The 22,748-nt window shown below is 39.0% G+C and overlaps 1 protein-coding gene across 1 annotated transcript; it reads right to left on the reverse strand.

The window, feature by feature from the left end:
• Window positions 1-2,786: 2,786 nt before the first annotated feature.
• Window positions 2,787-8,795, reverse strand: LOC149409815 (vitellogenin-like). Its single transcript, XM_089649078.1, has 8 exons — window positions 8,532-8,795; window positions 8,097-8,419; window positions 6,673-7,812; window positions 6,376-6,589; window positions 5,256-6,285; window positions 4,218-5,159; window positions 3,145-4,124; window positions 2,787-3,035 (listed from the first exon to the last, which is right to left on the reverse strand). Exons 1-8 carry the CDS (start codon window positions 8,778-8,780, stop codon window positions 2,892-2,894), a joined length of 5,022 nt encoding a protein of 1,673 aa, XP_089505204.1. The 5' UTR covers window positions 8,781-8,795; the 3' UTR covers window positions 2,787-2,891.
• Between the last annotated feature and the right edge of the window lie 13,953 nt (window positions 8,796-22,748).

A 22,748-nucleotide genomic window follows, 5' to 3' on the forward strand; every position in this document is an offset into this window, starting at 1 on the left:
TTTAAAAATCAGTGAATCAACATTTTAAATTAACTTACTAATTAGTAATCAGAACTTAATAGTAATGTGACTAGAGTGCAGTATTTCAAAAATGAATAATCGAAAATTGTGCTAAAAATATTCTAAATTCGCTGAGGTTGAACTTGGGACGAGAATCGGTAACTGTAGGTACGCCAGATGTTTTCAATGTTATTCTTGGAAACTCTGAAAGCCCTAACAAGTGCCCAAGGTGATTTATTATCCCGTCCGCCGCCTTTTATTGCGGAACAATGCACCACTAACATAATCACCAGAAACAAGTGTACAAGGAGATGGACTTTCCGAACGTCACAGCGGTGCTGCCAAGGTTTGTTATCTATGTGAGGATACTGTGACAGCGCTTAATTAGCAGCAGACACATACCTGGACGGATGACGAACCTCGTGCTGGCACTGTTGGTGGCGCGGTGCACTCTTTCGCTGCAGTAGCTGGTCCAGTTTCCTCACCACCTGGGATTCTTGCTGCAGAGTCTCCATCCTCTACCTTCGTCGAATGTCACAGCGGTGCTGCCAAGGTCTGGAATCCATGAGAGGACATTGTGTCAGCGCTCTATTAGCAGCAGACACATACCTGGAAGGATGACGTACCTCGTGCAGGCACTGTTGGTGGACGCGGTGGACTCTCTCGCTGTAGCAGCTGGTCCAGTTTCCTCACCACCTAGGATTCTTGCAGCAGATTCTCCATCTCCGTGTCACCTGTTTCTGTACTTCATTTTATTTAACTTAATTTCAATTTCAATTTGTAATATTTATATATTTTTTTGTAATATCTGCATTAACTGTACAGCGCCCCTGAGGTGATATTTCACAAAAGCGGCGCTGTAAAAATCATCCAATAAATAAATAAATAAATAATAAATAAAATCATCACGCTGTTTCTCCGCAGGGTTAGGCAGAGAGGACGAACGGCCAAACAACTACCATACCATATATCGAAGCTCACTCAGTCTTGCTACAAACTTCTTGGGTTCGTCATTAGGACATGCAAGCAGTTCAATAACCAAGATGCTATGTTAGCATTGTTCGATGGCATACTGAGAAGCAAGCTGGAGTATGGGAGGGATGTTTGCGCACCGTACCACCAGAAGTACATTGATATGATAGAGCAAATCCAGAAGAAATTCCTCAGGTATGTCTATGTGCGGATGCATGGAACCTATCCTAGGTTCATGCACCATATCGACTTACTTGCGGAAACTAATTCTGTGAGTCTGGAAACTAGGCGGAAAGCAAGTCTAGTCAAAATTTGGAACAATTTTATCGATAGCCCATTCTTCTTGGGATGCTATGATTTATATGTACCAGACCACTACAGCCGAAGTCGATACCATGACTTATTCAGAGTACCAAAAGGCAAAACCGACGTCCTGGCAAAGCACAGCATGACGAGGGGAGTGATGCTGTTGAACGAACTTGCAAAGAATTTGGATGTAAGTGACTGTTCTCTAAATGACCTAAAACAATTATTGAAGAGTCACTTAGTTAAATGCTGATATGATGTAAAATTGTACTGTAACTGGAATGAATGTTCTGTTGTAGAATAAAAAAATAAATAAAAAAACTCGGTCTTACATAATCTTCTATTATTCTGATGCTTGACATGGATTCGCTCAAGTATCTGATTCTCTTGAGCGACTTCCGTCTCAACATTTAAAATCGTAGAAATAGGAGTGCAAAGGCTGGGGACTTTCAGCTCTTTATCATGCGATGATATCAAGATTAACCTCTAAAGTGCAGCTGGCTACATTTGCAGTCCACTGAATAATGACTACCTAGAGATGCGCTGCAGCGTGCAGTGTGTTTAGCTAACTTTCTAATTTCGATTATGGTTTTCAATATTATATTTAGATTTGCGAAATTTTCAAAGTTTTACCTGTCCCAAGGGGTTATATCACATATTTTTCGGTTGTCCATCTTTAACACGCATCCAAATGAGAGTTTTGTGCGCGATATATAAGTTATTCAACATCACATACTCTATAATTTAGGTTATTAAATTACTCTCCCCTGCCCACAAGTATCCCGAGAGTTTCGAAGTATAATAGCAAACACCCTATAATAAGTCCAACTCCAGTTAAAATACTGGCAATATCAACAATGCTAGTGTAGCATATAGACAAAAAACGTTGATAGGATTTTCACAATTTCAAAAACGTTGATAGGTTGAATATAATTGAATTGAATTAAAAATAAATAGTTAATTAAACGTTGCTTGAAATGGCTTTGGCCGTGCAACATACCCCAATTTGGGAAGTCATAGTCTCACTGGCTTCATACGGTTGGGACTCTTCATCACGTTAAAAAAAAATAAACATGCAAGTAACAGGCAAGGTAAACTCACAAAAAATGAAAGAATGATTTTTTTTACTAAATATTGCTCTTTAATATAAATATAATATATATATAATCAATAAACAAGCATACAATATATGTATTTAAGAACAGCCATCACAGTTACAATATATTAAATAAAAGTTTATATATGAATATACATACATAGATATAATATTTTATAAAACGATTTTTTTTCTACTGGATATAAATATAATACAAAACAATATAAAATAATACATACATATATACAGGTATATTTATAAAAAATATTCAAAGTAAATCCTTGTTCGATAGAACAAAGATTTTACCTTGCCAACTCAAAATCAAAAAGTATAGCCATGGTCGTTGTTAGAATGGTTCAAATATTCTAAGAAAGTAATTGTTTACGTTGCTAAAGATCTATTAAGCGTATTTGTCTTTGTGTGGAAAGTATTATGTAAAGAACATAAGTCATATTATAAGACAGTTACAGTCTACATTCTTCCTTGTTGTTGGTATTGACGTTGTTGTCTTAGTTCCTTATTTGCTTCCACAGGAGACGGGCACTTTAAAGATGACCTCGTTGTTGGAGGAGCCTTCCACCTGAGGGTTCTGACCCTTCTCAATCTGGTCCTTGTACTGATTCTGCTGCTGGTCCTTCGCTGACTTGCAAATCACCTTGGTCTGGAAGAAGACAGTAAAATGAGTTAAGAAGGTAATCGGACATTAATGGTGCATAAGAGGTAGAAGAGCAGGCCATCTAAAATACAGTCAGAAGGTAAATTGATCTCACCGGCAGCTGCATGTACTGATCGGGTTGGCAAGACCTGTTGCAGGCGGGCAGGGGCCTCTGGGAGATACAGATCTGTCCGTTCTGCTTGTAGTACTGCACTTGGCGCTGTAGCGTGCATCCCTGCTGCTTGCCTCCGTAGGTTTTGGTCTGCCTCTGTCCGGAGTGCTGCTGGTCCTTGTCCTCCTCGCTGGAGCTGGAGCTGGAACTGCTGGAGCTGGAACTAGAACTGCTGGAGCTGCTGGAGGAAGAGGAAGAGCTGCTGGAAGATGAGGAGTGATCTTTGTTGAACCTGTTGTTTTCCGGGCTGACGTAGATACGTGAGGGCAAGAAGTTGGAGGGAATGCAAGCGGCCTTGCGAGCCTGGCGCTGCAGATCCCTGGACGGTCCGCTGCAACTCTGCTCTTGATTCCACATCCACGAAGAAACAAAGTCAGTTTCGCTCTGGTAATAGCAATCGCCAGGAGCTACCATGTCCGACCTCTCTCCGGACATAGTGCCGCAGATTCCACTGGTCGAGTTCTTGTAGGATTCGGATCCTGATACACTGAGGCGCTGGCCATCGTAGAGGGTGATCAGCTCGTTGTTTCCAAAGATGACAAGGAGCTCTCCGCTGGGGGTGTTGTAGGCGCGAACCAGGCGGCTCCTGTATTGCTCTCCATACAGGTCGGACACGTATTGATTGGATACAGAGTAGTCGTAGGGCTGCTTGGACCCGCGCCTCACGGAAATCTTGTTGGGGGAGGAGCCGAGAGTGATCTCGATGTCTTCATCGCTATGAGCCCTGTAGTAGATGCGAACTTCCTTCTTGTTCTTCTCGGGAGACCTCATAACGACGGAAGTTTGTTTTGGGGAAGATTGAATTCCATTTTCGGTGTTGCTTGAACCGTTCTGCATGAGTGTATGCCAGCAGCTGTCGATAGAGTAGTCCAAGCTCTTGTTGGAGAAGGTCTCGATCTTGTCGTTTTCCACGGAGCAAGTAGCTGGAAAGATACATTACATATTATTCATTAATGATATGATAAAAGTATACTTAAATAACAAAAGTATTCAGAGAATGAAGCCTGCGCACTCACCGAATCCCTGGTTGCCGAATGCCTGTTTGTTCACTCCGCGGAAGAAGCCGAAGGTAGGGTGTACACCCAAGAGGCTCTGTGCATAAGAGTTCACTGGAATATCGATCAGGCCAAGGTATACTTTGGGAGTGCTCAGAGAAGCATTCATTCTTCTCAGGTTCGGGCTGAGTCTCATCTGGAACTCAATCTGCTTGTCCTTTCCGGAGTAGCTGACCCAATCTTCCTCAACGTGGTCGCTGGCCAACTGACGAACGGTCTTGTAGATGCCATAGGTGGTGTTCTGCACCTCGTTTCCGACATTCTGGTAGTGGGCGATCAGTACCAAACGGTCCATGGAGTTAGCACTGCCGGTGGCGTTACGGCAGGCGGAGAGCAGCTGGTTTCCTTCCTTCATCTGAGCCAGACAGTGCTTGGCCACTGGAAGGTTTCGGACGTAATCCTTACGATCTTGTGTCTGGTCCATCTTACCCTGGATGTCGATGGATGCGCCGGAGTTGGCGTCCTTTCCGTATTTAATAGCGAATTGCATCTTGGTGAAGGGTTGGAATTCGAGAGCCTTCTGGAAGTTAATGATGGGGGCGATGGAGAAGTCGGCAGATGCGGTAGCGGCAGCTTCAAACTCCTTGTTCTGAGCGTTCTTCTTGTAGAAGTAGAAGGCTCCTTGTGCCTTAGTGACAACTAGGCTCTTAGCCCAGGCGGCGGTAGCTACGTAGCGAGAGTTTTTCTTTCCCTTTTGGGATCTCAATTCGAAGTCCAGCATATGTGCTTCGGCGCTGTTGATACCGGCAGCGGCCATCTGGAGCATGTAGTTCCTCCTCTCTTCACCTCCCTTCCTGACCTGCTTGATCATCTGAGTAGCTTCCTTGCTGGGGCTCTGCCAGAGGTCTCCGACGCTGGTTCCAACTTGCCACTCTTCTTTGGGCTTGAAGCTTACCGAGGAATCTGTAATTTTAGTAATAAAGGTATTATTTTCATAAATGGTGACTTTAACGAAATACTACTACATACTGAATATCAGAAACTTGGAAAGCTGCTTACTGTAGGCTGCAGAGAAGCTTATCTCAGAAGCCTCAGATTCCCTGGGGGAGTACTTGAGGTTGTAGGTGTACAGTTTGATGTCATTGCTGGACAGCAGGAAGGCAGCGGCGGCCACGGGGTTGGAGAGGGCTAAACGATAGAACTGGTCTGTGCCGGGTTTCTCGTCGGTTTTGGCTTCAACCTTGATGGCGAACCCGAGTTCTTCTAGTCCGTATGTTTTATAGATGAAAGTGGGTCTCTTATTCTTCTGGCTGACCTTTGTGTTCTGCTCTTGAGCCACGGGCTTCTTGCCTTTCTTGGGGTAGATTGAGGTATAAGGCCAGGAGCTGTAGTGGAAGATATCGACGTCCTTGTCGGATTCAGTGCGGATGTTCATATCAATGTCGACCTTGCCTTGGGCGTCGATTCCGACGGAGGCATTCATGGGAATCTTGACTTGCATTTTCTGAACGACACCAGATACAACGTATTCAAGCTGCTTGCCGAGAGTGTTGAGGAAACCGATTCTTCCATCGACGTTAGAGGAATAAAGAAAGTCTACGTCAGTGGTGACATTGACGGTGAAGGAATCGTGGGAGGTGAGATGAGCTTTGATCTGTCCCTCTACACTGAGGATGGCGGGGGTTCTGTACTTCAGATAGAATGGAACTCCCATAGCCATGGGGAACATGATGATGGTATCTTCCTTACTCAACACTTTTGTGTAGGAGTAGTTAACTCCCCTCTGGAGGGAACCAGATGATCCAATCATGTCTGAGAATTGGTTGATGGACTCGGCACCAAAAGAGAAGAATCGCTGTTGACTGAAAAGTTCCAACAACAAATGGGCTTGTAGGGGCTCCTGCTTGTAGCCCTTGATCTTCAGCATTTGAGCGATCTGTTCAACGTTTCCATTGTTGCCGTTCCTTCCTGACTGGCGTTGCTGTCCCTGTTGCTGTCCCTGTTCCTGTCCATGTTGCTTTTGGTACTTATTGAGCCATTGCGCGATAGCTTCCATCCACTGCTTGACGCTGGAGACGGCGGCGTGTACCTAAAAAAGTTAGCACAAATTTGTTTTCATTAGTGTTTATCCAGATATCAAATCGGAAAACTGTGTTAGGTAGATCGTCAGCCATTTTACCTTAGTTGGCTTCATAGAAGATCCGCGTTTCCCTTGGAATGAGAATTTGATATTCTTGGGATAATAACTGTCGAGTGATCCAATCTGGCAGTATTTACTGGCGTATCCAACGTTCATCTCCTCGTTGTCGTACTCGGATAACTTCAGCTTGGAGTACTGGATGTCGTATTCTCTCTCGCTCAGCATCATGGAAGCAGCTTGAGCGTACTTGGCGCTGTAAAATAATGCACGAGTTCAGTACAAGTGTATCAAATACTGTAACAAATACGTAAAAAGAATGGTGAGTTGGTGACTTACATTACGCGATGCTCTCGCTGGTATGCGCTAGCTGCGCTCAGGATAGCGGACTGTACGGCGGAACGGACCTGGTAGCTGGAGTCAGTGTGGGTGTTCTGGGCCATACGCTGGAGCATGACTTGGGTCGGCTTGGAACTCATGAGCTCAGTCACGGCAGCTACACGCACTTCGTAGTTTTCGCCTTGGTTCTGGTAGATGTTGAATAAGGTGAGGCGGCTGGACTCGGGGTACAATCGGGCAAGGTTGTTAAAGTTCATGACCATCTGTGTACGCAGGAAAGTCTGCGCTTGCACTTGCGCTTGCAGGTAGGGGGCGAAAGCTTGGACGATCGCTGGATGTCCCACGTTGCCGATGGCCTTGATGTAGACTTGGGCATTTTTGTAGTCTTTCTTCTGAACAGCTTCACGCAGTTCCTTCTCCAGATAGGGGAGGACAGTTTCAGTCACAATCTCAAAGTTCTTATTTGCCAAGCGACCGTACGTGTGCACGGGGTAGTAACGGTGGACTGTGGAGTTGTCAACGTGGGCCACGCGAATGAATTTGGTGGATGCAAGGAGGGCAGTCACGTACAGGTTTCTCTGTTGTTTGACCTGGTCGCTGATGGCGAACTTGAAGAAGTCTTCGAGAAGTTCCTTTGTCGGGTAGTGCAGGGTGTTCGGAAGGTGAGAGATCACCTGAGCAGCTTCTTCTCCCTGGATCTTCTTGGACTGAACCCAGGACTTGATCTGTTTGTACGCAGGCTGGCTACCAGCCTGGGCAACGGCGTCACGGAAAAGATTCCAATTCTTCTTATTCTTTCCAGCCTTCTGAATTTGGTTGGTGGCCTGTTCCAAGTGTTTGTAGTCCAGTTCTCTGACAGCTTCAACAACGATGTTCCATTTTTCCAAGATATCTGCTTTGGGAAGATTTTGATCGTTGTCAATAGCGCTGGCGATCTCTTCTGTCATCTTGACGATTTGCTCGACCAGAGAATTTTGATCTTGTTGGTGCAGATCTGGGTTGACAAAACCGGAGTGAATGGGCCTATCATCCATATTGGGGGAATCTTGCCACTTGTCTGAGCTCTCAGAGCTGGATGAAGAGGAAGGATTGGAAGAAGAAGAACCGGATTCGGAAGAAGAGGAACCAGATGACTCATTCCTCTTATACTTATTTTTGAAGGTACGAGTATATCCTTGTTGTTGGTTATTGTTTCCAGAGTGCTGCCGTTCTTCTTGGTAATGATTCTGTTCAGCACGTCTGTCAGGAATAGCCGATCTGAAGTAAAATAGGCATGTATTTTTTAAATTCGTTCAAAATAATAACAGTATCAACATAATTGTTTCGAGTAAGCTGCTTACCTGCGTTGTCTGGAATGAGCAGCTTGGCGCTGCTGCTGTTGATTCTCTTGCTGTTTCCTCTGTTGTTGCTTCTGTTTGTTTTGCTGTTTTTGAGCATGGCTCTCTTCACTGCTGCTGCTGGAAGAGCTGCTGGAGCTAGATGATGAGTAATCCTTGTTTTCTTGCTGAGCCTTGGGGCTGGAAAGCCTGTAGAGCATGTTGGAGAAACGAGCTTGGGAAGGTTTTTGCTCCTCAGCTCGGTTTCTTGGCAAGGGCAAGATCTCCGCGAGGGTCATGTTGACGCTGCTGACGACCTCGACCTGGTCTTTCCTGTGCAGGACGGGGCTGGCAGACACCTTGGTGGTGTAGTAAGAGGAGTAAATGGTGTTATTGCCCTGGTCGACTATGAGCCGAGTGAATGTGGCGCGCTGCAATCAAAACAACTTCGTTCATTTAACGGGTCTTTGTAAGTTGAATGAATGTGTGATTAGGACAGTATATATATAAAAATATGATTGCAAAAGAGGTGAAAGCACTCACATCCATGAAGTTTTCGTTGCTGTGAGGGTTGTGTTCCCACTTGGCACTCTCGGAGACTCCGAAGTGATATGCCACTCTCCGGTCGCAGTCAGCATGGTCCCTGGACTTGGTGATCTCCAAGAGCTGGCCAGGCTTCTGTTGAGAGACATCGGCCAAGGGGGCGAGGTAAGGTTTGCGCTGGAGCTCATCCAGGCGAAGAGGATTGACGGTGTAGAGGGTCTTGCACTTTCCGGTTACATCAACTTCCATGTTGTTGAAGACGCCATTTCCGCTGTTTTTATCCAGGAAAGCAGATTTGGATTCGGTGAGGTGATGGCCGCTGGTGTCTACCTGTAAGGCGCTCAGGATACCCTTGATCAAATTCTCTGCCTGCAAGGACATTCCTCTGGGTACTTCCAGGCGATGGACCAAGCCACCGCGCATGTGCGCGACGAAGGGCTGCTCCAGCTCGGGGTAGGACTGTGGCTGTGTTTGGGGAAGGGGAGCCTCAGGTCCTTCCGGGAGATGTTGATGCACCCTGCTGAACTTGACATCTCTCAGCTTTCCGTAAAGCTTGAAGTCCAGAGCGATGAAGGTTAGGCTTCCCTCGAGGTGTACTCCGGCCCATTCCTGGCCTATGGAGGTCAGGGTGCGCGAATCCAAGTCGTAGGTGTACGCGTAACCGTAACGCCATTCTAAACAAACATCAGCAGAGTCAGCTTTATGTTAAAATATTGAGAACATTGTGGCATTGCGAATAATTGTAATACCTCGTTTATCTCTCACGAGTCTCTAGTTGTCTTAATCGATGAGTGACCCTTTAAAGGGCTCTAGGGTTTTTATAGATTAAAGACTGAAGAGAATAATGAGCATAACGTAAGGGTTACTGTTGGTTATTCAAGGATTGGCTGGATTTATCAACTTACCATTGGACCATTTGTTTTGCTGGTTGGAGTCATGGTTCTCTTTGCCGTTATTCCATTTGTTATTTCCCTGGTGTTGTTGGCTGGAGTCGTTGTCTTGCTGATCGTGCCCCAAACCAGGCGACACTGAAACAGGTTTAAAAAAATTAGTTGTGTTACATCTCTCAACGAGTCAGGGCCGGCCCTGTGCTGGCACAATTGGCGCAATTGGCGCTGTCTGCTCCTAGCGCCGACTTGATAAGGCGCTGATAATACCTAACATAGCGCACTTGATATTTTTACTATCGCCAGGCACCATTTGGTTCAGGGCCGGCCCTGCAGAGAGTAACTGTTGCAAGCTTATGGGCATATTTTTATACAGCTGTAGCCTTCAAAGTTTGATATCCCTAGCGATCAGAGTTAAGTGGGCCATTAAAGCATTAGAAATGAGGATTTAGTTTGGAAAGAAGCAAAATTAACCAGACATATTTGATTGACATAAAATAAATTAAGTAAAATATATAAGTATCACTGCCAAATGAAGATTTTAAAGAAAATGAATTTGAAAGTCTGCACGTTATAAATTTGGATGCAATTTTATAAAACCAAGTAAAGCAATCAAATTTCTTACCAAACAAGAAGACAAAGTAGAAGATGAGGAAGAAGAATACTAGGAACTTCATGTCGCAAGAGAGGACCTTTGCCAGTTCGCTTGACAGGACCGTCTGAAGATTTGAGCTCTTGGGTCAGCTTATATACCCCGAAATAGAGGACTCAGCGCTTTTCCACGTGGTTTTCGATCAACAACATTTGATGTTATGATATTTAAGCACACTTTATTAATTTGTTGATTAATGCGTTTTTGCATGAGATTATTTGGATAAAATATGTTTATGCATTTGTGTAGAGTGCTGCGAGGGGTGTTCCAATAATTATTTCTGAACGTTAAAATTATCTTTTCTGTGTATGATCTGTGGTCGTGTGGATCTTGATGGCAGACCAGGGAGATGAAGGCATTCTTCTGTGGTGTATTATTTTGTTTGAATATTTCCACATTTACACAATTCAGAAACCTTTAGGCCCTATTTGTGCCTCACATGGGTACGCACAGCGAATACGACTACACCAGATGCGGTTAAGTGAAGTCTAAGGACGGCTTGTTTCGGAGAATTTGAACAATTCATCAAATTTCAACGTTCATTTTCAAGTTCTGCCTTTATTTCAGTGCTGTAAAGCAACTAGCCTATAATGATATAATAACAGTACCTGAATAGGACTTTCACAGAACCCGATAATCAAGGATAATTCTGCAGAATTTCGTCATTGGAAAAAGTTTTCAATTATATTCGTAGTAAGGTGAAATTTAGCTTAATTCAACATACTTCTATCAGTGTTTCTCTTCAATGCTTCAATTTGGCCTTCAACGCTCAGTAATATGAATGGCTTTCAATTTGGCCTGCGGGTATGGGTACCGTCGCCCGGAAACCATTCATTGGATAACCAACACCTCTGCCATGGTCGTTCCAAGTGGTTCCCTACGTTTGGTGACTTCTCTGGTGGTGGGGTTTGTCCAGGTCTTGGCGGCGGATACTTCCGTCCATCTGCCAGATCTGGAGAGACTGGTTGAGGGAAACCTTTCGATATCTCCAGCCGGACTCTTTGGACCTATCACTTTGCACAGCTTTTAAGTCCGTCACTCCCGGACACATTGACCCTCAGATTACTTACAACCCGAACCCTTTTCCTTTCCAGAACTTCGTCTCCTTCCTTTAATTATAAAGCCTCTCCACACAGCATCCGCAAAGGCCCAGAGGTAAAATGATTTAACCAGAGCCTCCCGTGTGGAGTTCATGTAAGTGCCTGTACGTAAGAATGTCAAAAAGTTTTCCAATGTACCACACAAATGACATAATCAAACACTCCTCGCAATTAATACATCATGGAAACGGCCCATATTATTGTAACAAATTATATCTCTCGTAAAATTGCATTAATCGACAATTATTATTTACTAGTGTGCAATAACATTGAAATAACATTGTAAAGTCCGTTCATCGAACCACTCGAGAAAATATGCTTAGTTGAAATCAGATCTCAGAGAAATTCAACAATTACTGACGTAATTTCGTCAAGTCTTATTCTTATCTTAAAAGTTTAACAAAAAATTGTCCAAAGAAGCGAAGTTAGCATTCCACAATGGAGTGCTGGTACCTACCCTGATGTATGGAAGTGAGTCATGTAACTGGCAAAGAAAAGATGAAAGTAGATTGAAGATTGATAGAAATGAGATCCCTGAGGCATATGTGTGGTAAAACAATGTATGATCGTGTGAGGAATGTGGAGATCCGCAAAGAGTGCAAGGCGGATGTAAGCTTAATGACTAAGATTAAGAAAGGGACGCTTAGATGATTTGGGAATATAGAGCGAATGAGCGAAGAAAGGAGTGTAAGGAGAATATACGATGCAAATGCGAATGGTAGCAGAAGTCGGGGACGCCCGAGGAAGATATGGCACGATCAAGTGAATCAGATACTCCAGTCGGGCCATGTCAAGAGACAGAATAATAGAAGAGTATGTATGAATGTGAATGAGGCAAGGAGCGTGTGCCAAGACCGATTTGTTTGGCGGTCCATCCTCTCTGCCTACCCCTGCGGGGAAACGGCGTGATGGTTGGTTAGTTCGTTAATAACTCATATAAGGTATATTTCGAAGGTTTAACCATACTAAATGTTTCATTATCTTCCTTTAACGTAACAAATAGAGATAATGATATCCTCACTGGGATCTCCCGTTCAGAGGATTTAATTTCATATATTAAAATTTAATAGTATGAATATATTATGTATACGGCCAAAAGTATTACAGTGATTCAGTACTTGACTACCTCAAACAAACTCTTTCTGAAATCTAGGAATTTTTTGTAAACACAATAAATAGTCTACAGGACAAATAACTGCGATTATGAATACCAAAAAATATGCTTTAGATACATTGAACGTTTTCCTATCGTTTCAATTGAGTAGAATACAAATAAAAAAAATAAATTACCCAATAAAAAATATAAATGTAAACTACTAAAAAAAATTTTTTTTCAATAGAAATGTATGAACGCATAAGGGAAACAACTTAAAAAATACCGTATAATAGCCATGATTATCTGTGACAGTTTCACTTGATTAACTTTTTTGCTTTCTTATAAAACTATTTACAAAATAAATAAAAACCAGTTTTGTGCTTGAAATCGAACGTTTCTAGACTCCGTTTGTCGAGCGATTGTAATGCCTATTACCTACGATATAAGGTATACAAAGAATATACACATTTTTGGCTTGTAGCTTCCTCTTAAAGGCTGATTTTAGGCTCCGTAGTAAGCGTTCAAAAAGAAGAATAAGATGGTTTGAAAGGGAGATATGTAAATACGGATGTTAGAGGGAGCGCGCTAATATTAAAAATGACAATAATTAAGCGAAAATTGTGAAAATATTTAATAAAACACGACTCATTTAAAATAAAGTAAAAATCTCTCGACAAATGGTTATTTGCATTTAAAAAAGTAGTGTGAAATTTTTCATTCTTGTAGCATGTTAAATAATAGAACAAAACGTGATTTTAATAATTTTCGGAGTATTTTTTGCGATTTCTTTTCTTTCGAGGGAATTTCATATAAATTAAAAAAATATATATTTATTGCACAAAAATACAGAGTACAAAGGGTATAGCTTATAGGTTACATCCTATTTCTTCCAGCTAACCCAACAAATACACATTATATTACACAACTTTTAATTTATGTAAGGTATTCATTTAAGGTGTACTAACATTTGTTTAAAAGAAATGTTTTTAGTGATGATTTAAATTTGAGTATGTCGGTTATTTGTTTGATGCTACGTGGAAAGTTGTTATATACTTTAATGGCCATGTAGTGTGGTCCTTTTTGAAATATAGTTTATTTGCTTTTGGGATTAATAAGTTTTCTGTGAACCTTGTAGCGTGTTTATGTGTTGAGTTTTTTTGTGGGAACTTTTCTGGAGATGATCATATAATATGATATAATTACCGTTTCGGCTCCATAAATGTATAGATATTATATATATCTCAAAAATATAAAGTAAATTTTTTTTGGAACTTAAAAACTTGACGTGTCCAAAAGAATTATGTTATAAATCGGTAGAAATTTGGATTGAGGGGGCTTAAGAGGAATATGCCCTTTTAATACAAAACTGAAATTTGGATTGGAGTTCAAAATACTGAACCAAATCATTATAAATAAAAAATTTCATTTCTTCAAATTCTCAAATCTACTAAAGTTCTGTACCGATTGCTTTGAAATTTTGACACAGCATTCGAACACATGCGTGTTTTTATAGATGTCACCTGTGACAGGTAAAAACATGTTTTTTTGAAAAAAAACAGCCTAATTTTTTGGACAAATATAACCTAAAAAAAAAACCTCAAAATCTGTTATAAAAGCAACATGGGCTATTGTTTTTCTATCTGCACAGGCAGACAGAGCCACAGCAACACGTGGCGGGGTACAGCTAGTTAAATAATATATTTTTGAATGAAAAAGATTTTCTAGAAAATACCCATATGTGCTCTTTTAGTTAAAGTTTTTAAATAACAAATATTCACATGTGCTCTTTTGCATAATGTTTATGTAGCAAATACTCACATGGGCTCTTTTATATAAAATGTTTAAATAGCAAATATCTAAATGTTCTCTTTTATATATAATGCATATATGGCAAATATCCATATGTGTTCTTTATAAAATATTTATATAGTAGATATCCATATGTGCTCTTTTATATAAAATGTTATTATAAAGCAAATATCCAAATGTGCTTTTTTATATAAAATGTTTATGTAGCAAATACTCACATGGGCTGTTTTAAATAAAATATCCATATGTGCTCTTTTGTATAGAATGCATATATAGCAAATATCCATATGTGTTCTTTATAAAATATTTATATAGCAAATATCCATATGTGATCTTTATAAAATATTTATATGGCAAATATCCATAAAATGTGATCTTTTATATAAAATGTTTATGTAGCAAATACTCACATGGGCTCTTTTAAATAAAATATCCATATGTGCTCTTTTATATATAATACATATATAGCAAATATCCATTTTATATAGAATTCATATATAGCAAATATCCATATGTGCTCTTTTATATAAAATGTTTATGTAGCAAATACTCACATGGGCTCTTTTAATCCATATTATGTGCTATTTAATATAGAATGCATATATAGCAAATATCCAAATGTGTTCTTTATAAAATATTTATATAGCAAATATATGTCTACTCTTTTATATAAAATGTTATTATGGCAAATATTCACATGCTGCTACTGCTATTCACGTGCTCTTTTATATAAAATGTTTATAAAGCAAATATCCAAATGTGCTCTTTTATATATTTGGATTTTATATAATGAAATATAGGCCACTAAATAATTCGCCATTTCACGATTTTTTAGAAAAATTTGGCTTTTTTAGTTTTGAGTTTATAGTAATTAAAAAAATAATATTACCCAACTAACTGTATCAATATAATGAATTATCTTCAATAAATTTTCCCGATCTTTTTGATTTAATTAATTTCTGAGAATTCTGAAGTTGAAATGTGACGACCTCCTTGTCGAGAGGTAATGCTCTCGACTAGCATTCCGACGGTCACGGGTTCAAATCCGGCGTGCGCAAGTAAATTTTATTTGTTTAATTTGTGTTTTTTCACAATTTATTAATTTAAATTAATATAAATTATACTTGCAAGAGTGATAAACACTCTCAGTATCGGATCAGTATCCCAGTAAGACCACCGTTCATAGTTGAAATGTTGCTTTAAATGTCTTTAACCGTGTTTGGTGACCAGATTGCACTAACCCACCCACATTCCGGAATAAATAAAATTATTATTTTTATATTAAGGCGGTTATTTGTTTTTCAAATAATCATGGAATATTGAAGTCTTAAAATGAATTTTTAGTATTGAAAATGCCACATTCAGACAAAATCATCAAACCACGTTGTACTTTGAAAACTGTTCTATATGAAACCACTGAAAGGAACATTCCCAAACTAATGTGGCGATTTTTACCATAGACATCCAAACTAATGTGGCGAGTTTTACCATAGACATCCAAACTAATGTGGCGAGTTTTACCATAGACATCCAAAATAATGTGGCGATTTTTACCATAGACATTGAAAATAACGTGGCGAGTTTTACCATAGACATCCAAACTAATGTGGCGAGTTTTACCATAGACATCCAAACTAAAGTGGCGAGTTTTACCATAGACATCCAAAATAATGTTGCGAGTTTTACCATAGACATCCAAACTAATGTTGCGAGTTTTAACATAGACATCCAAACTAATGTTGCGAGTTTTACCATAGACATCCAAACTAATGTTGCGAGTTTTAACATAGACATCCAAACTAATGTGGCGAGTTTTACTATAGACATCCAAACTAATGTGGCGAGTTTTACTATAGACATCCAAACTAATGTGGCGAGTTTTACCATAGACATCCAAACTAATGTTGCGAGTTTTACCATAGACATCCAAACTAATGTGGCGAGTTTTACCATAGACATCCAAACTAATGTTGCGAGTTTTAACATAGACATCCAAACTAATGTGGCGAGTTTTACTATAGACATCCAAACTAATGTGGCGAGTTTTACTATAGACATCCAAACTAATGAGGCGAGTTTTACCATAGACATCCAAACTAATGTTGCGAGTTTTACCATAGACATCCAAACTAATGTGGCGAGTTTTACCATAGACATCCAAACTAATGTTGCGAGTTTTAACATAGACATCCAAACTAATGTGGCGAGTTTTACCATAGACATCCAAACTAATGTTGCGAGTTTTAACATAGACATCCAAACTAATGTGGCGAGTTTTACTATAGACATCCAAACTAATGTGGCGAGTTTTACTATAGACATCCAAACTAATGTGGCGAGTTTTACCATAGACATCCAAACTAATGTTGCGAGTTTTACCATAGACATCCAAACTAATGTGGCGAGTTTTACCATAGACATCCAAACTAATGTTGCGAGTTTTAACATAGACATCCAAACTAATGTGGCGAGTTTTACCATAGACATCCAAACTAATGTGGCGAGTTTTACCATAGACATCCAAAATAATGTGGCGATTTTTACCATAGACATTGAAAATAACGTGGCGAGTTTTACCATAGACATCCAAACTAATGTGGCGAGTTTTACCATAGACATCCAAACTTAAGTGGCGAGTTTTACCATAGACATCCAAAATAATGTTGCGAGTTTTACCATAGACATCCAAACTAATGTTGCGAGTTTTAACATAGACATCCAAACTAATGTGGCGAGTTTTACCATAGACATCCAAACTAATGTTGCGAGTTTCAACATAGACATCCAAACTAATGTGGCGAGTTTTAACATAGACATCCAAACTAATGTGGCGAGTTTTACTATAGACATCCAAACTAATGTGGCGAGTTTTACCATAGACATCCAAACTAATGTTGCGAGTTTTACCATAGACATCCAAACTAATGTGGCGAGTTTTACCATAGACATCCAAACTAATGTTGCGAGTTTTAACATAGACATCCAAACTAATGTGGCGAGTTTTACCATAGACATCCAAACTAATGTGGCGAGTTTTACCATAGACATCCAAACTAATGTTGGGAGTTTTACCATAGACATCCAAATTAATGTGGCGAGTTTTACTATAGATATCCCTGCACTTGCCCTATTATGAAATCTGGGTATCATTTCGACTAGCTGGAGGTAAACCACGTGAAAATATTTTTGGCACTATAGTCCAGTCAGTGGGGAGTTTTACCTTGCAAAAGGTTAGGTAGTAGCGATTTTGATATATGTTGTTAAGATTGGGACTCTAAGGAAAAAAAAAGTTTTCGACCTTGGGACTCGACCCGCCACCTTGGATTGAAGGTGCCAAAATTTGTTTTTTTTTCAAAATAATTGTGAAGTGGTCGTTTTTACAACCAAATTGGTCAACGCAAACTTAAAGACAACTAAATTACCTACATTTTTTGCAGAAAGTTTTTTTTTGTAAGTCTAATAGGTAACGAGTTACAGTGGCGGAAATGTGAATATTTTTCTAAAAAATTATGAAATTCCCAACTTTGTAATTTTTTCGGGTTATTAATTACATAATTATAATAATTTTGCTTACTCATTTCCACACCACCATGAGGTAGAGAACATGGCGCATTTTTTTATTGTGGTATCTCCAGTAGGTCTACTCCACAGATATACCAGCGATGGTAGATTTCGAAATTATGTTACATTACTATGAATTATGTTACTATAAATTATGTTACTTAATAACAGTCTTCGTCATCATTGTCGTCATCTAACTCATTGCCTGTGATACTAAGATTCTGGGCTTCCATTGACAAAATCTCTTCTTCTTCGTCCTCGACATCGATGTGAACCTCTGGCGAATTTCGGCATGTTTGACCATTACAGCACCCACATACAATAGAACACTTCAATCCAGCTTTCCTGCAGCTACATGCAACGCCGCATCCTTTTTACAATTGCATGAAATAAATTTTAATAAAGTCTCGGGTGCTGGTTTCTTTGTCATTCTTACTGGAACAAGCCCGTTGGTGTCACGTTTCCAGCCCCAGTTTTCTGGATTTTTTTGGATTCCATACCATTTTTGGACTTGATGGTACGTTCTAAATGCATGGTACCGTGCAGCGTCGTTCGTTGGTGGCAAAGAGGCAAGATTGAATTTGCTTTTTGTTGTCGACTTTGCGAAACGTTTGTAGCGGACTTCTTCCTAGGTTTCCTTATCCATGTCACCCCCGTACAAAGCAACAAGAAAGCGTGTTCCTGCAACTGCTATGTCTTCTGGTGTTGCATCATGTTGTTTGAAGATTCCTATCATGGCATTGAGTCTTGTGTCGTTTTGCACAAGCGAACAAAATTTTGTTTTTCCTTGGTTGAAGAAGGACGATGTTGTATCGCAGCCGCTAAAGGCATGAAGAAACAGAATATTCTCAGCCGCCTCTTTGTATTTCACACTATTCTTTATTATTATATTTATACAGTCTTTCAAAAGTTTTGCCTCTCCCGGGTTTGCGAAGATATATACTACTTTTGGGTGGTGCTAATGCTGTCAGCAGAACTAGGAGATCAACGTCTTCGCCAATAATGAAAACAGCGTCATATGATGAACACAAGGAAATCGCAGTATTGACAATCAACTCATCAGCATCTTCTTCAGCCTGCTTAACTGTAAAATCATCCTGTATAAATTGCTTTGTAAGCATCGAAATCAGACGGACTTTGTTATTTTCACTGGCTAAAAATCGTTCTTGTGAAACTTGAACTGGCATTGTTTCATCGAAAAGAACATCTGCAGACATGTGCTTCTTCGATCGTAACCAGGACTCAATCAGTATTGCCAAGTCAGCTGTAGACTAGGATCCCACTATAACAAATCAACGCCATCGAGCACACGGATGGTGCTATATAAGTATATTGTAACGTAGAAATACGTAATAATGATATTGTGTAATATGTTCGTACAAAATTTATCAAGAAAACTGGAGTTTTACAATTTTTTGTCAAAATTTTCTTCTTTCAACCGCTGTAATTCGTTACCTATTAGACTTACAAAAAAAAAACTTTCTACAAAAAATGTAGGTAATTTAGTTGTCTTTAAGTTTGCTTTCGACAATTTGGTTGTAAAATCAACCACTTCATAATTATTTTGAAAAAAAAACAAACTTTGGCACCTTCAATCCAAGATGGCGGGTCGAGCTCGACCCCCCCCAAGGTCGAAAACTTTTTTTTTTCTTTTGAGTCCCAATCTTAACAACATATGTGAAAATCGCTACTACCTAACCTTTTGCAAGGTGGAGCCCTTTTTTATCCCCCACTGACTGGACTATAGGGGGGTTCGAGAATTCTTTGAATTAACTACGTCATCAGTCGTACATTGACCACCGAAGAGCGCACATTGAAATAACAAGACCATGTGCAGAAAAGTAAAGTTCGCTAAAGTAAGGCAAAAGGTTGCAGCGCTGTCCATTATGGAAATTTTCTGTGCAGGATCTGAATGTTCGTTTTTAAACGAACCGCCTGGCATAACGACGCTAAAAATAAGTGTGGTGGTTAAATTATAACACATTCATAAAAGTGTAAACTAAATGGTGTAACAAAACATTTCATTTATGATACAAGCCCGAACCTTTTTTTTATCCGTTTTTGGATTTGTTTATGCAGCCAGCAATTTGTGGGCCATTACAAAAAGACTAGTAATTTATAAGCAGATTTTATTTTCGATTAATTTCATTAATTTAATATTACATTTAATTACAATAATGACGTATTTCCTATATCAATAGGTGTAAAACGCCTGTGTTGAAATGTAAATTTAGAGAATGGTTGTTAGCTAGGTTTTTTTTACACAGTATTATGAAAATGACAGATAAAATAAAATCAGTATTTTTTTTAATTTTACATTGTGAATGTATAAGGTTAAGACAAAGCGAGAATAATTATAAGTAATTAAATTTCAGTTTGACAAAAAGGCATAGTGATAAATGACAAGAAAGAAGCAAATGAAAGTTTAGTCATATTTACATACGTAGTATACATATATTTTAATTTTATTATATATTATAGAAACAAACAGTACATGATTTACAGTGATGTAACAATATACAAGAATAAGATACTTCATGTTGGGTACCTATGATATGTTTCCTTGTAATGTCTGCTAAGTGGTATGTTTATTCCTTAATTACCAGGTGACGTGTACAGTATCTAGCAGTGGCGGTCGGTGACTTTTTGTAGAAGGGATTCTGGACATCAAATGTTTATACTCGTACTTACTACGTACTTGATATCAAATATGCACATCTAGACGCTAGCCCACGAACAAGATACAATGGGTACCGTCTTAAACTATCTCCATAAATCCATTAAGCTCAATAACTCAATAATTCCAGTATCCAGAGTAAGTTTTTTTTCCGCAAATGGCCGAGACACAAAACTTTTTCGCATTAATGATTCAATTATACAACCACACAATTCTCTATTACCATTTAGAACACGTTGGCGAAGTATCCATCTTATTTTGGGGAATCATTTTTATTTATTTAAATTATGATTAAAAAGTAAATCGCAGGTTAGTAATATTCAATAAGAATTCGACTTCAGTATTCGAGCTCACAGCAAACTGTCAAAGCAGAGCGCGCATAAAATCCAATGGATTAGTAATAGAGTATACGATTCTGTGCATTATACATATGAGCATTAAAGACGTGTTTTGTACGTTGGATGCTGTAATTAATATCGTATAAAGTTGACGAACATATTGGCTTGTGGGTCTCAGTGCGCATGCGCGGAAAGAACGTACGTTCTAGCATTTTGGATACGGTTTACAGATCGCTTTCACACCACAGTGTGTTTTACGCGTTTCAAAGTATTTGAGAATGTATGTGTATTTAGACTCGCCCGCGCTGTTTGTATCGTGTCGTTCGTTGTGCGTACACAGAAACGGGACGATAATATGCACAATATCTTATAATAATAATATTTGTATGATTTTTCATAGCGCCGTTTTTGTAAAAAAAATCACATTAACGTCGCTGTAGAAATATTAAAATAATAAAATTTAAACAAGATTACAATGTACTAATGTATCAAAGTACCTGCGCGTTCAACACGCTTTTGTGTCCTGTTCAGGGTTGATCAAAGCAAAACGAACTCTAAGGAGAATTCTTGCCTGAACAGACTATGCAATAATTACAATAGCGTATTATCCAAGGTGGATATTTTCAGTTGCGAACTTACCTAATACAAGAGGTCCATAAAATAATATTTATCTGATGGTTTGTGAATAATGTTTATGTCTCTATTGCTTATATCTCTATTATGATTTGATTTATATCTACAACCTCTCTCCATGGCTATAAATGTATTGTTTTGTAAATTTTTCGTTTTATATAAGTAATCTTTAAGTATAAATTTTTTAATTCATATTCCTTTCTCACAAATTTAAATAACTTGTTCCATATTATGTTGTCTCAGTTAAAGTCACAAGGAGGAAATCCATAATTGGTTTTATTTTACTATATAATACTTATGTACAAACTGATTAAATGTAAACTGTCGATTTCCTGAAAATGAATAAATAAATAAAAATAAACAATGCGAGTTGCCTGTATACTGTCAGATTCATTTATTGGACAAATCACCGAAAGTGTGATGGTCACGCCGTGTCCCGCGTTGCTGGCAAGTTTCCCTGATTGGCTCGACTATTAATAATCGAGATAATACATTGAAACAATTTGAACCTAATTCGCCATTAATATAACATAATAATAATATTTGGATGATTTGTATAGCGCCAATTTTGGAGAGAAATTTCGAATCAAATTTACATTTTTTAATGTTACCACTTCCAATTATATATGCAATAACAATTTATTGTATAACCAACATCTCTGTTATAGGTCAGCCCAAGTGGTTCGCCACGTTTACTGATTTAGTAGGGGTGCCCGTGTTCATCGGATGAGGTGTGTTCAGGATACGCCTGCCCAACAGTTGCGTGGCGTGCCAGATCGGGACAGGCTGTTTTTGAGACCCTTAACCTCTCCAAATGGTCTCTCGACCAGAGATGTGCAAAATGGATACCCAAAACCATTTCAAATGCAAAATGGAAATGGGTCAAAACTTTTCCATTTGAAAATGCAAAATGCAAAATGGGTTTTAGAAAAGCATTTCAAATGCAAAATGCAAAATACCTATTTTCAAAATGCATTGAAAATGCAAAATGGTTTCTCAAGTCAAACAATTAAAATAATTATAGAATTTTTGAACAATTTTGTCTTTTAATAATGGACATCAATGTAGAACAAACATATTACATGATGGTAAATCCAAAAACACCACGACTAGAGATTATTTGCGCGGGACTAATGTTGCCAACGTAAAAACATAGAAACTGCTATCTAACATTTAATATTACAGCGTCATGGCCCAATGTTCAGTAGCTATTTGAATCAGAATTTTTTGTAATGGTATCACTCAATTGCCAGGGCTTCTACCAGGGAGCAACTTGACAAATGTAAATTATCTCTCATAGCAAGGTTGTGGAACGACTGATATTTGCGACTTATGATAAAAAGATAAGTGGAGATAGTAGGAAGAATGTTGCAAAAAAGCATTTAAAATGGAAAATGCATCGAGAAAGCATTTAAAATGCAAAATGCAAAATGGTTTTTAGAAAAGCATTTAAAATGCAAAATG

This window comes from Hesperophylax consimilis, chromosome 29 (genome assembly GCF_061612785.1).
Source record: "Hesperophylax consimilis isolate HC1 chromosome 29, BYU_Hcon_1.0, whole genome shotgun sequence".
In the NCBI taxonomy this organism is placed as follows: domain Eukaryota; kingdom Metazoa; phylum Arthropoda; class Insecta; order Trichoptera; family Limnephilidae; genus Hesperophylax; species Hesperophylax consimilis.

Coding starts and splice junctions, on each gene's coding strand:
- LOC149409815 (XM_089649078.1), bottom strand. CDS start 8,780: ATGGAAGTTGATGTAACCGGAAAGTGCAAGACCCTCTACACCGTCAAT. Junction 4,125..4,217: donor ATTCGGCAACCAGGGATTCG/GTGAGTGCGCAG, acceptor GTATCTTTCCAG/CTACTTGCTCCGTGGAAAAC. Junction 3,036..3,144: donor ATCAGTACATGCAGCTGCCG/GTGAGATCAATT, acceptor GTCTTCTTCCAG/ACCAAGGTGATTTGCAAGTC.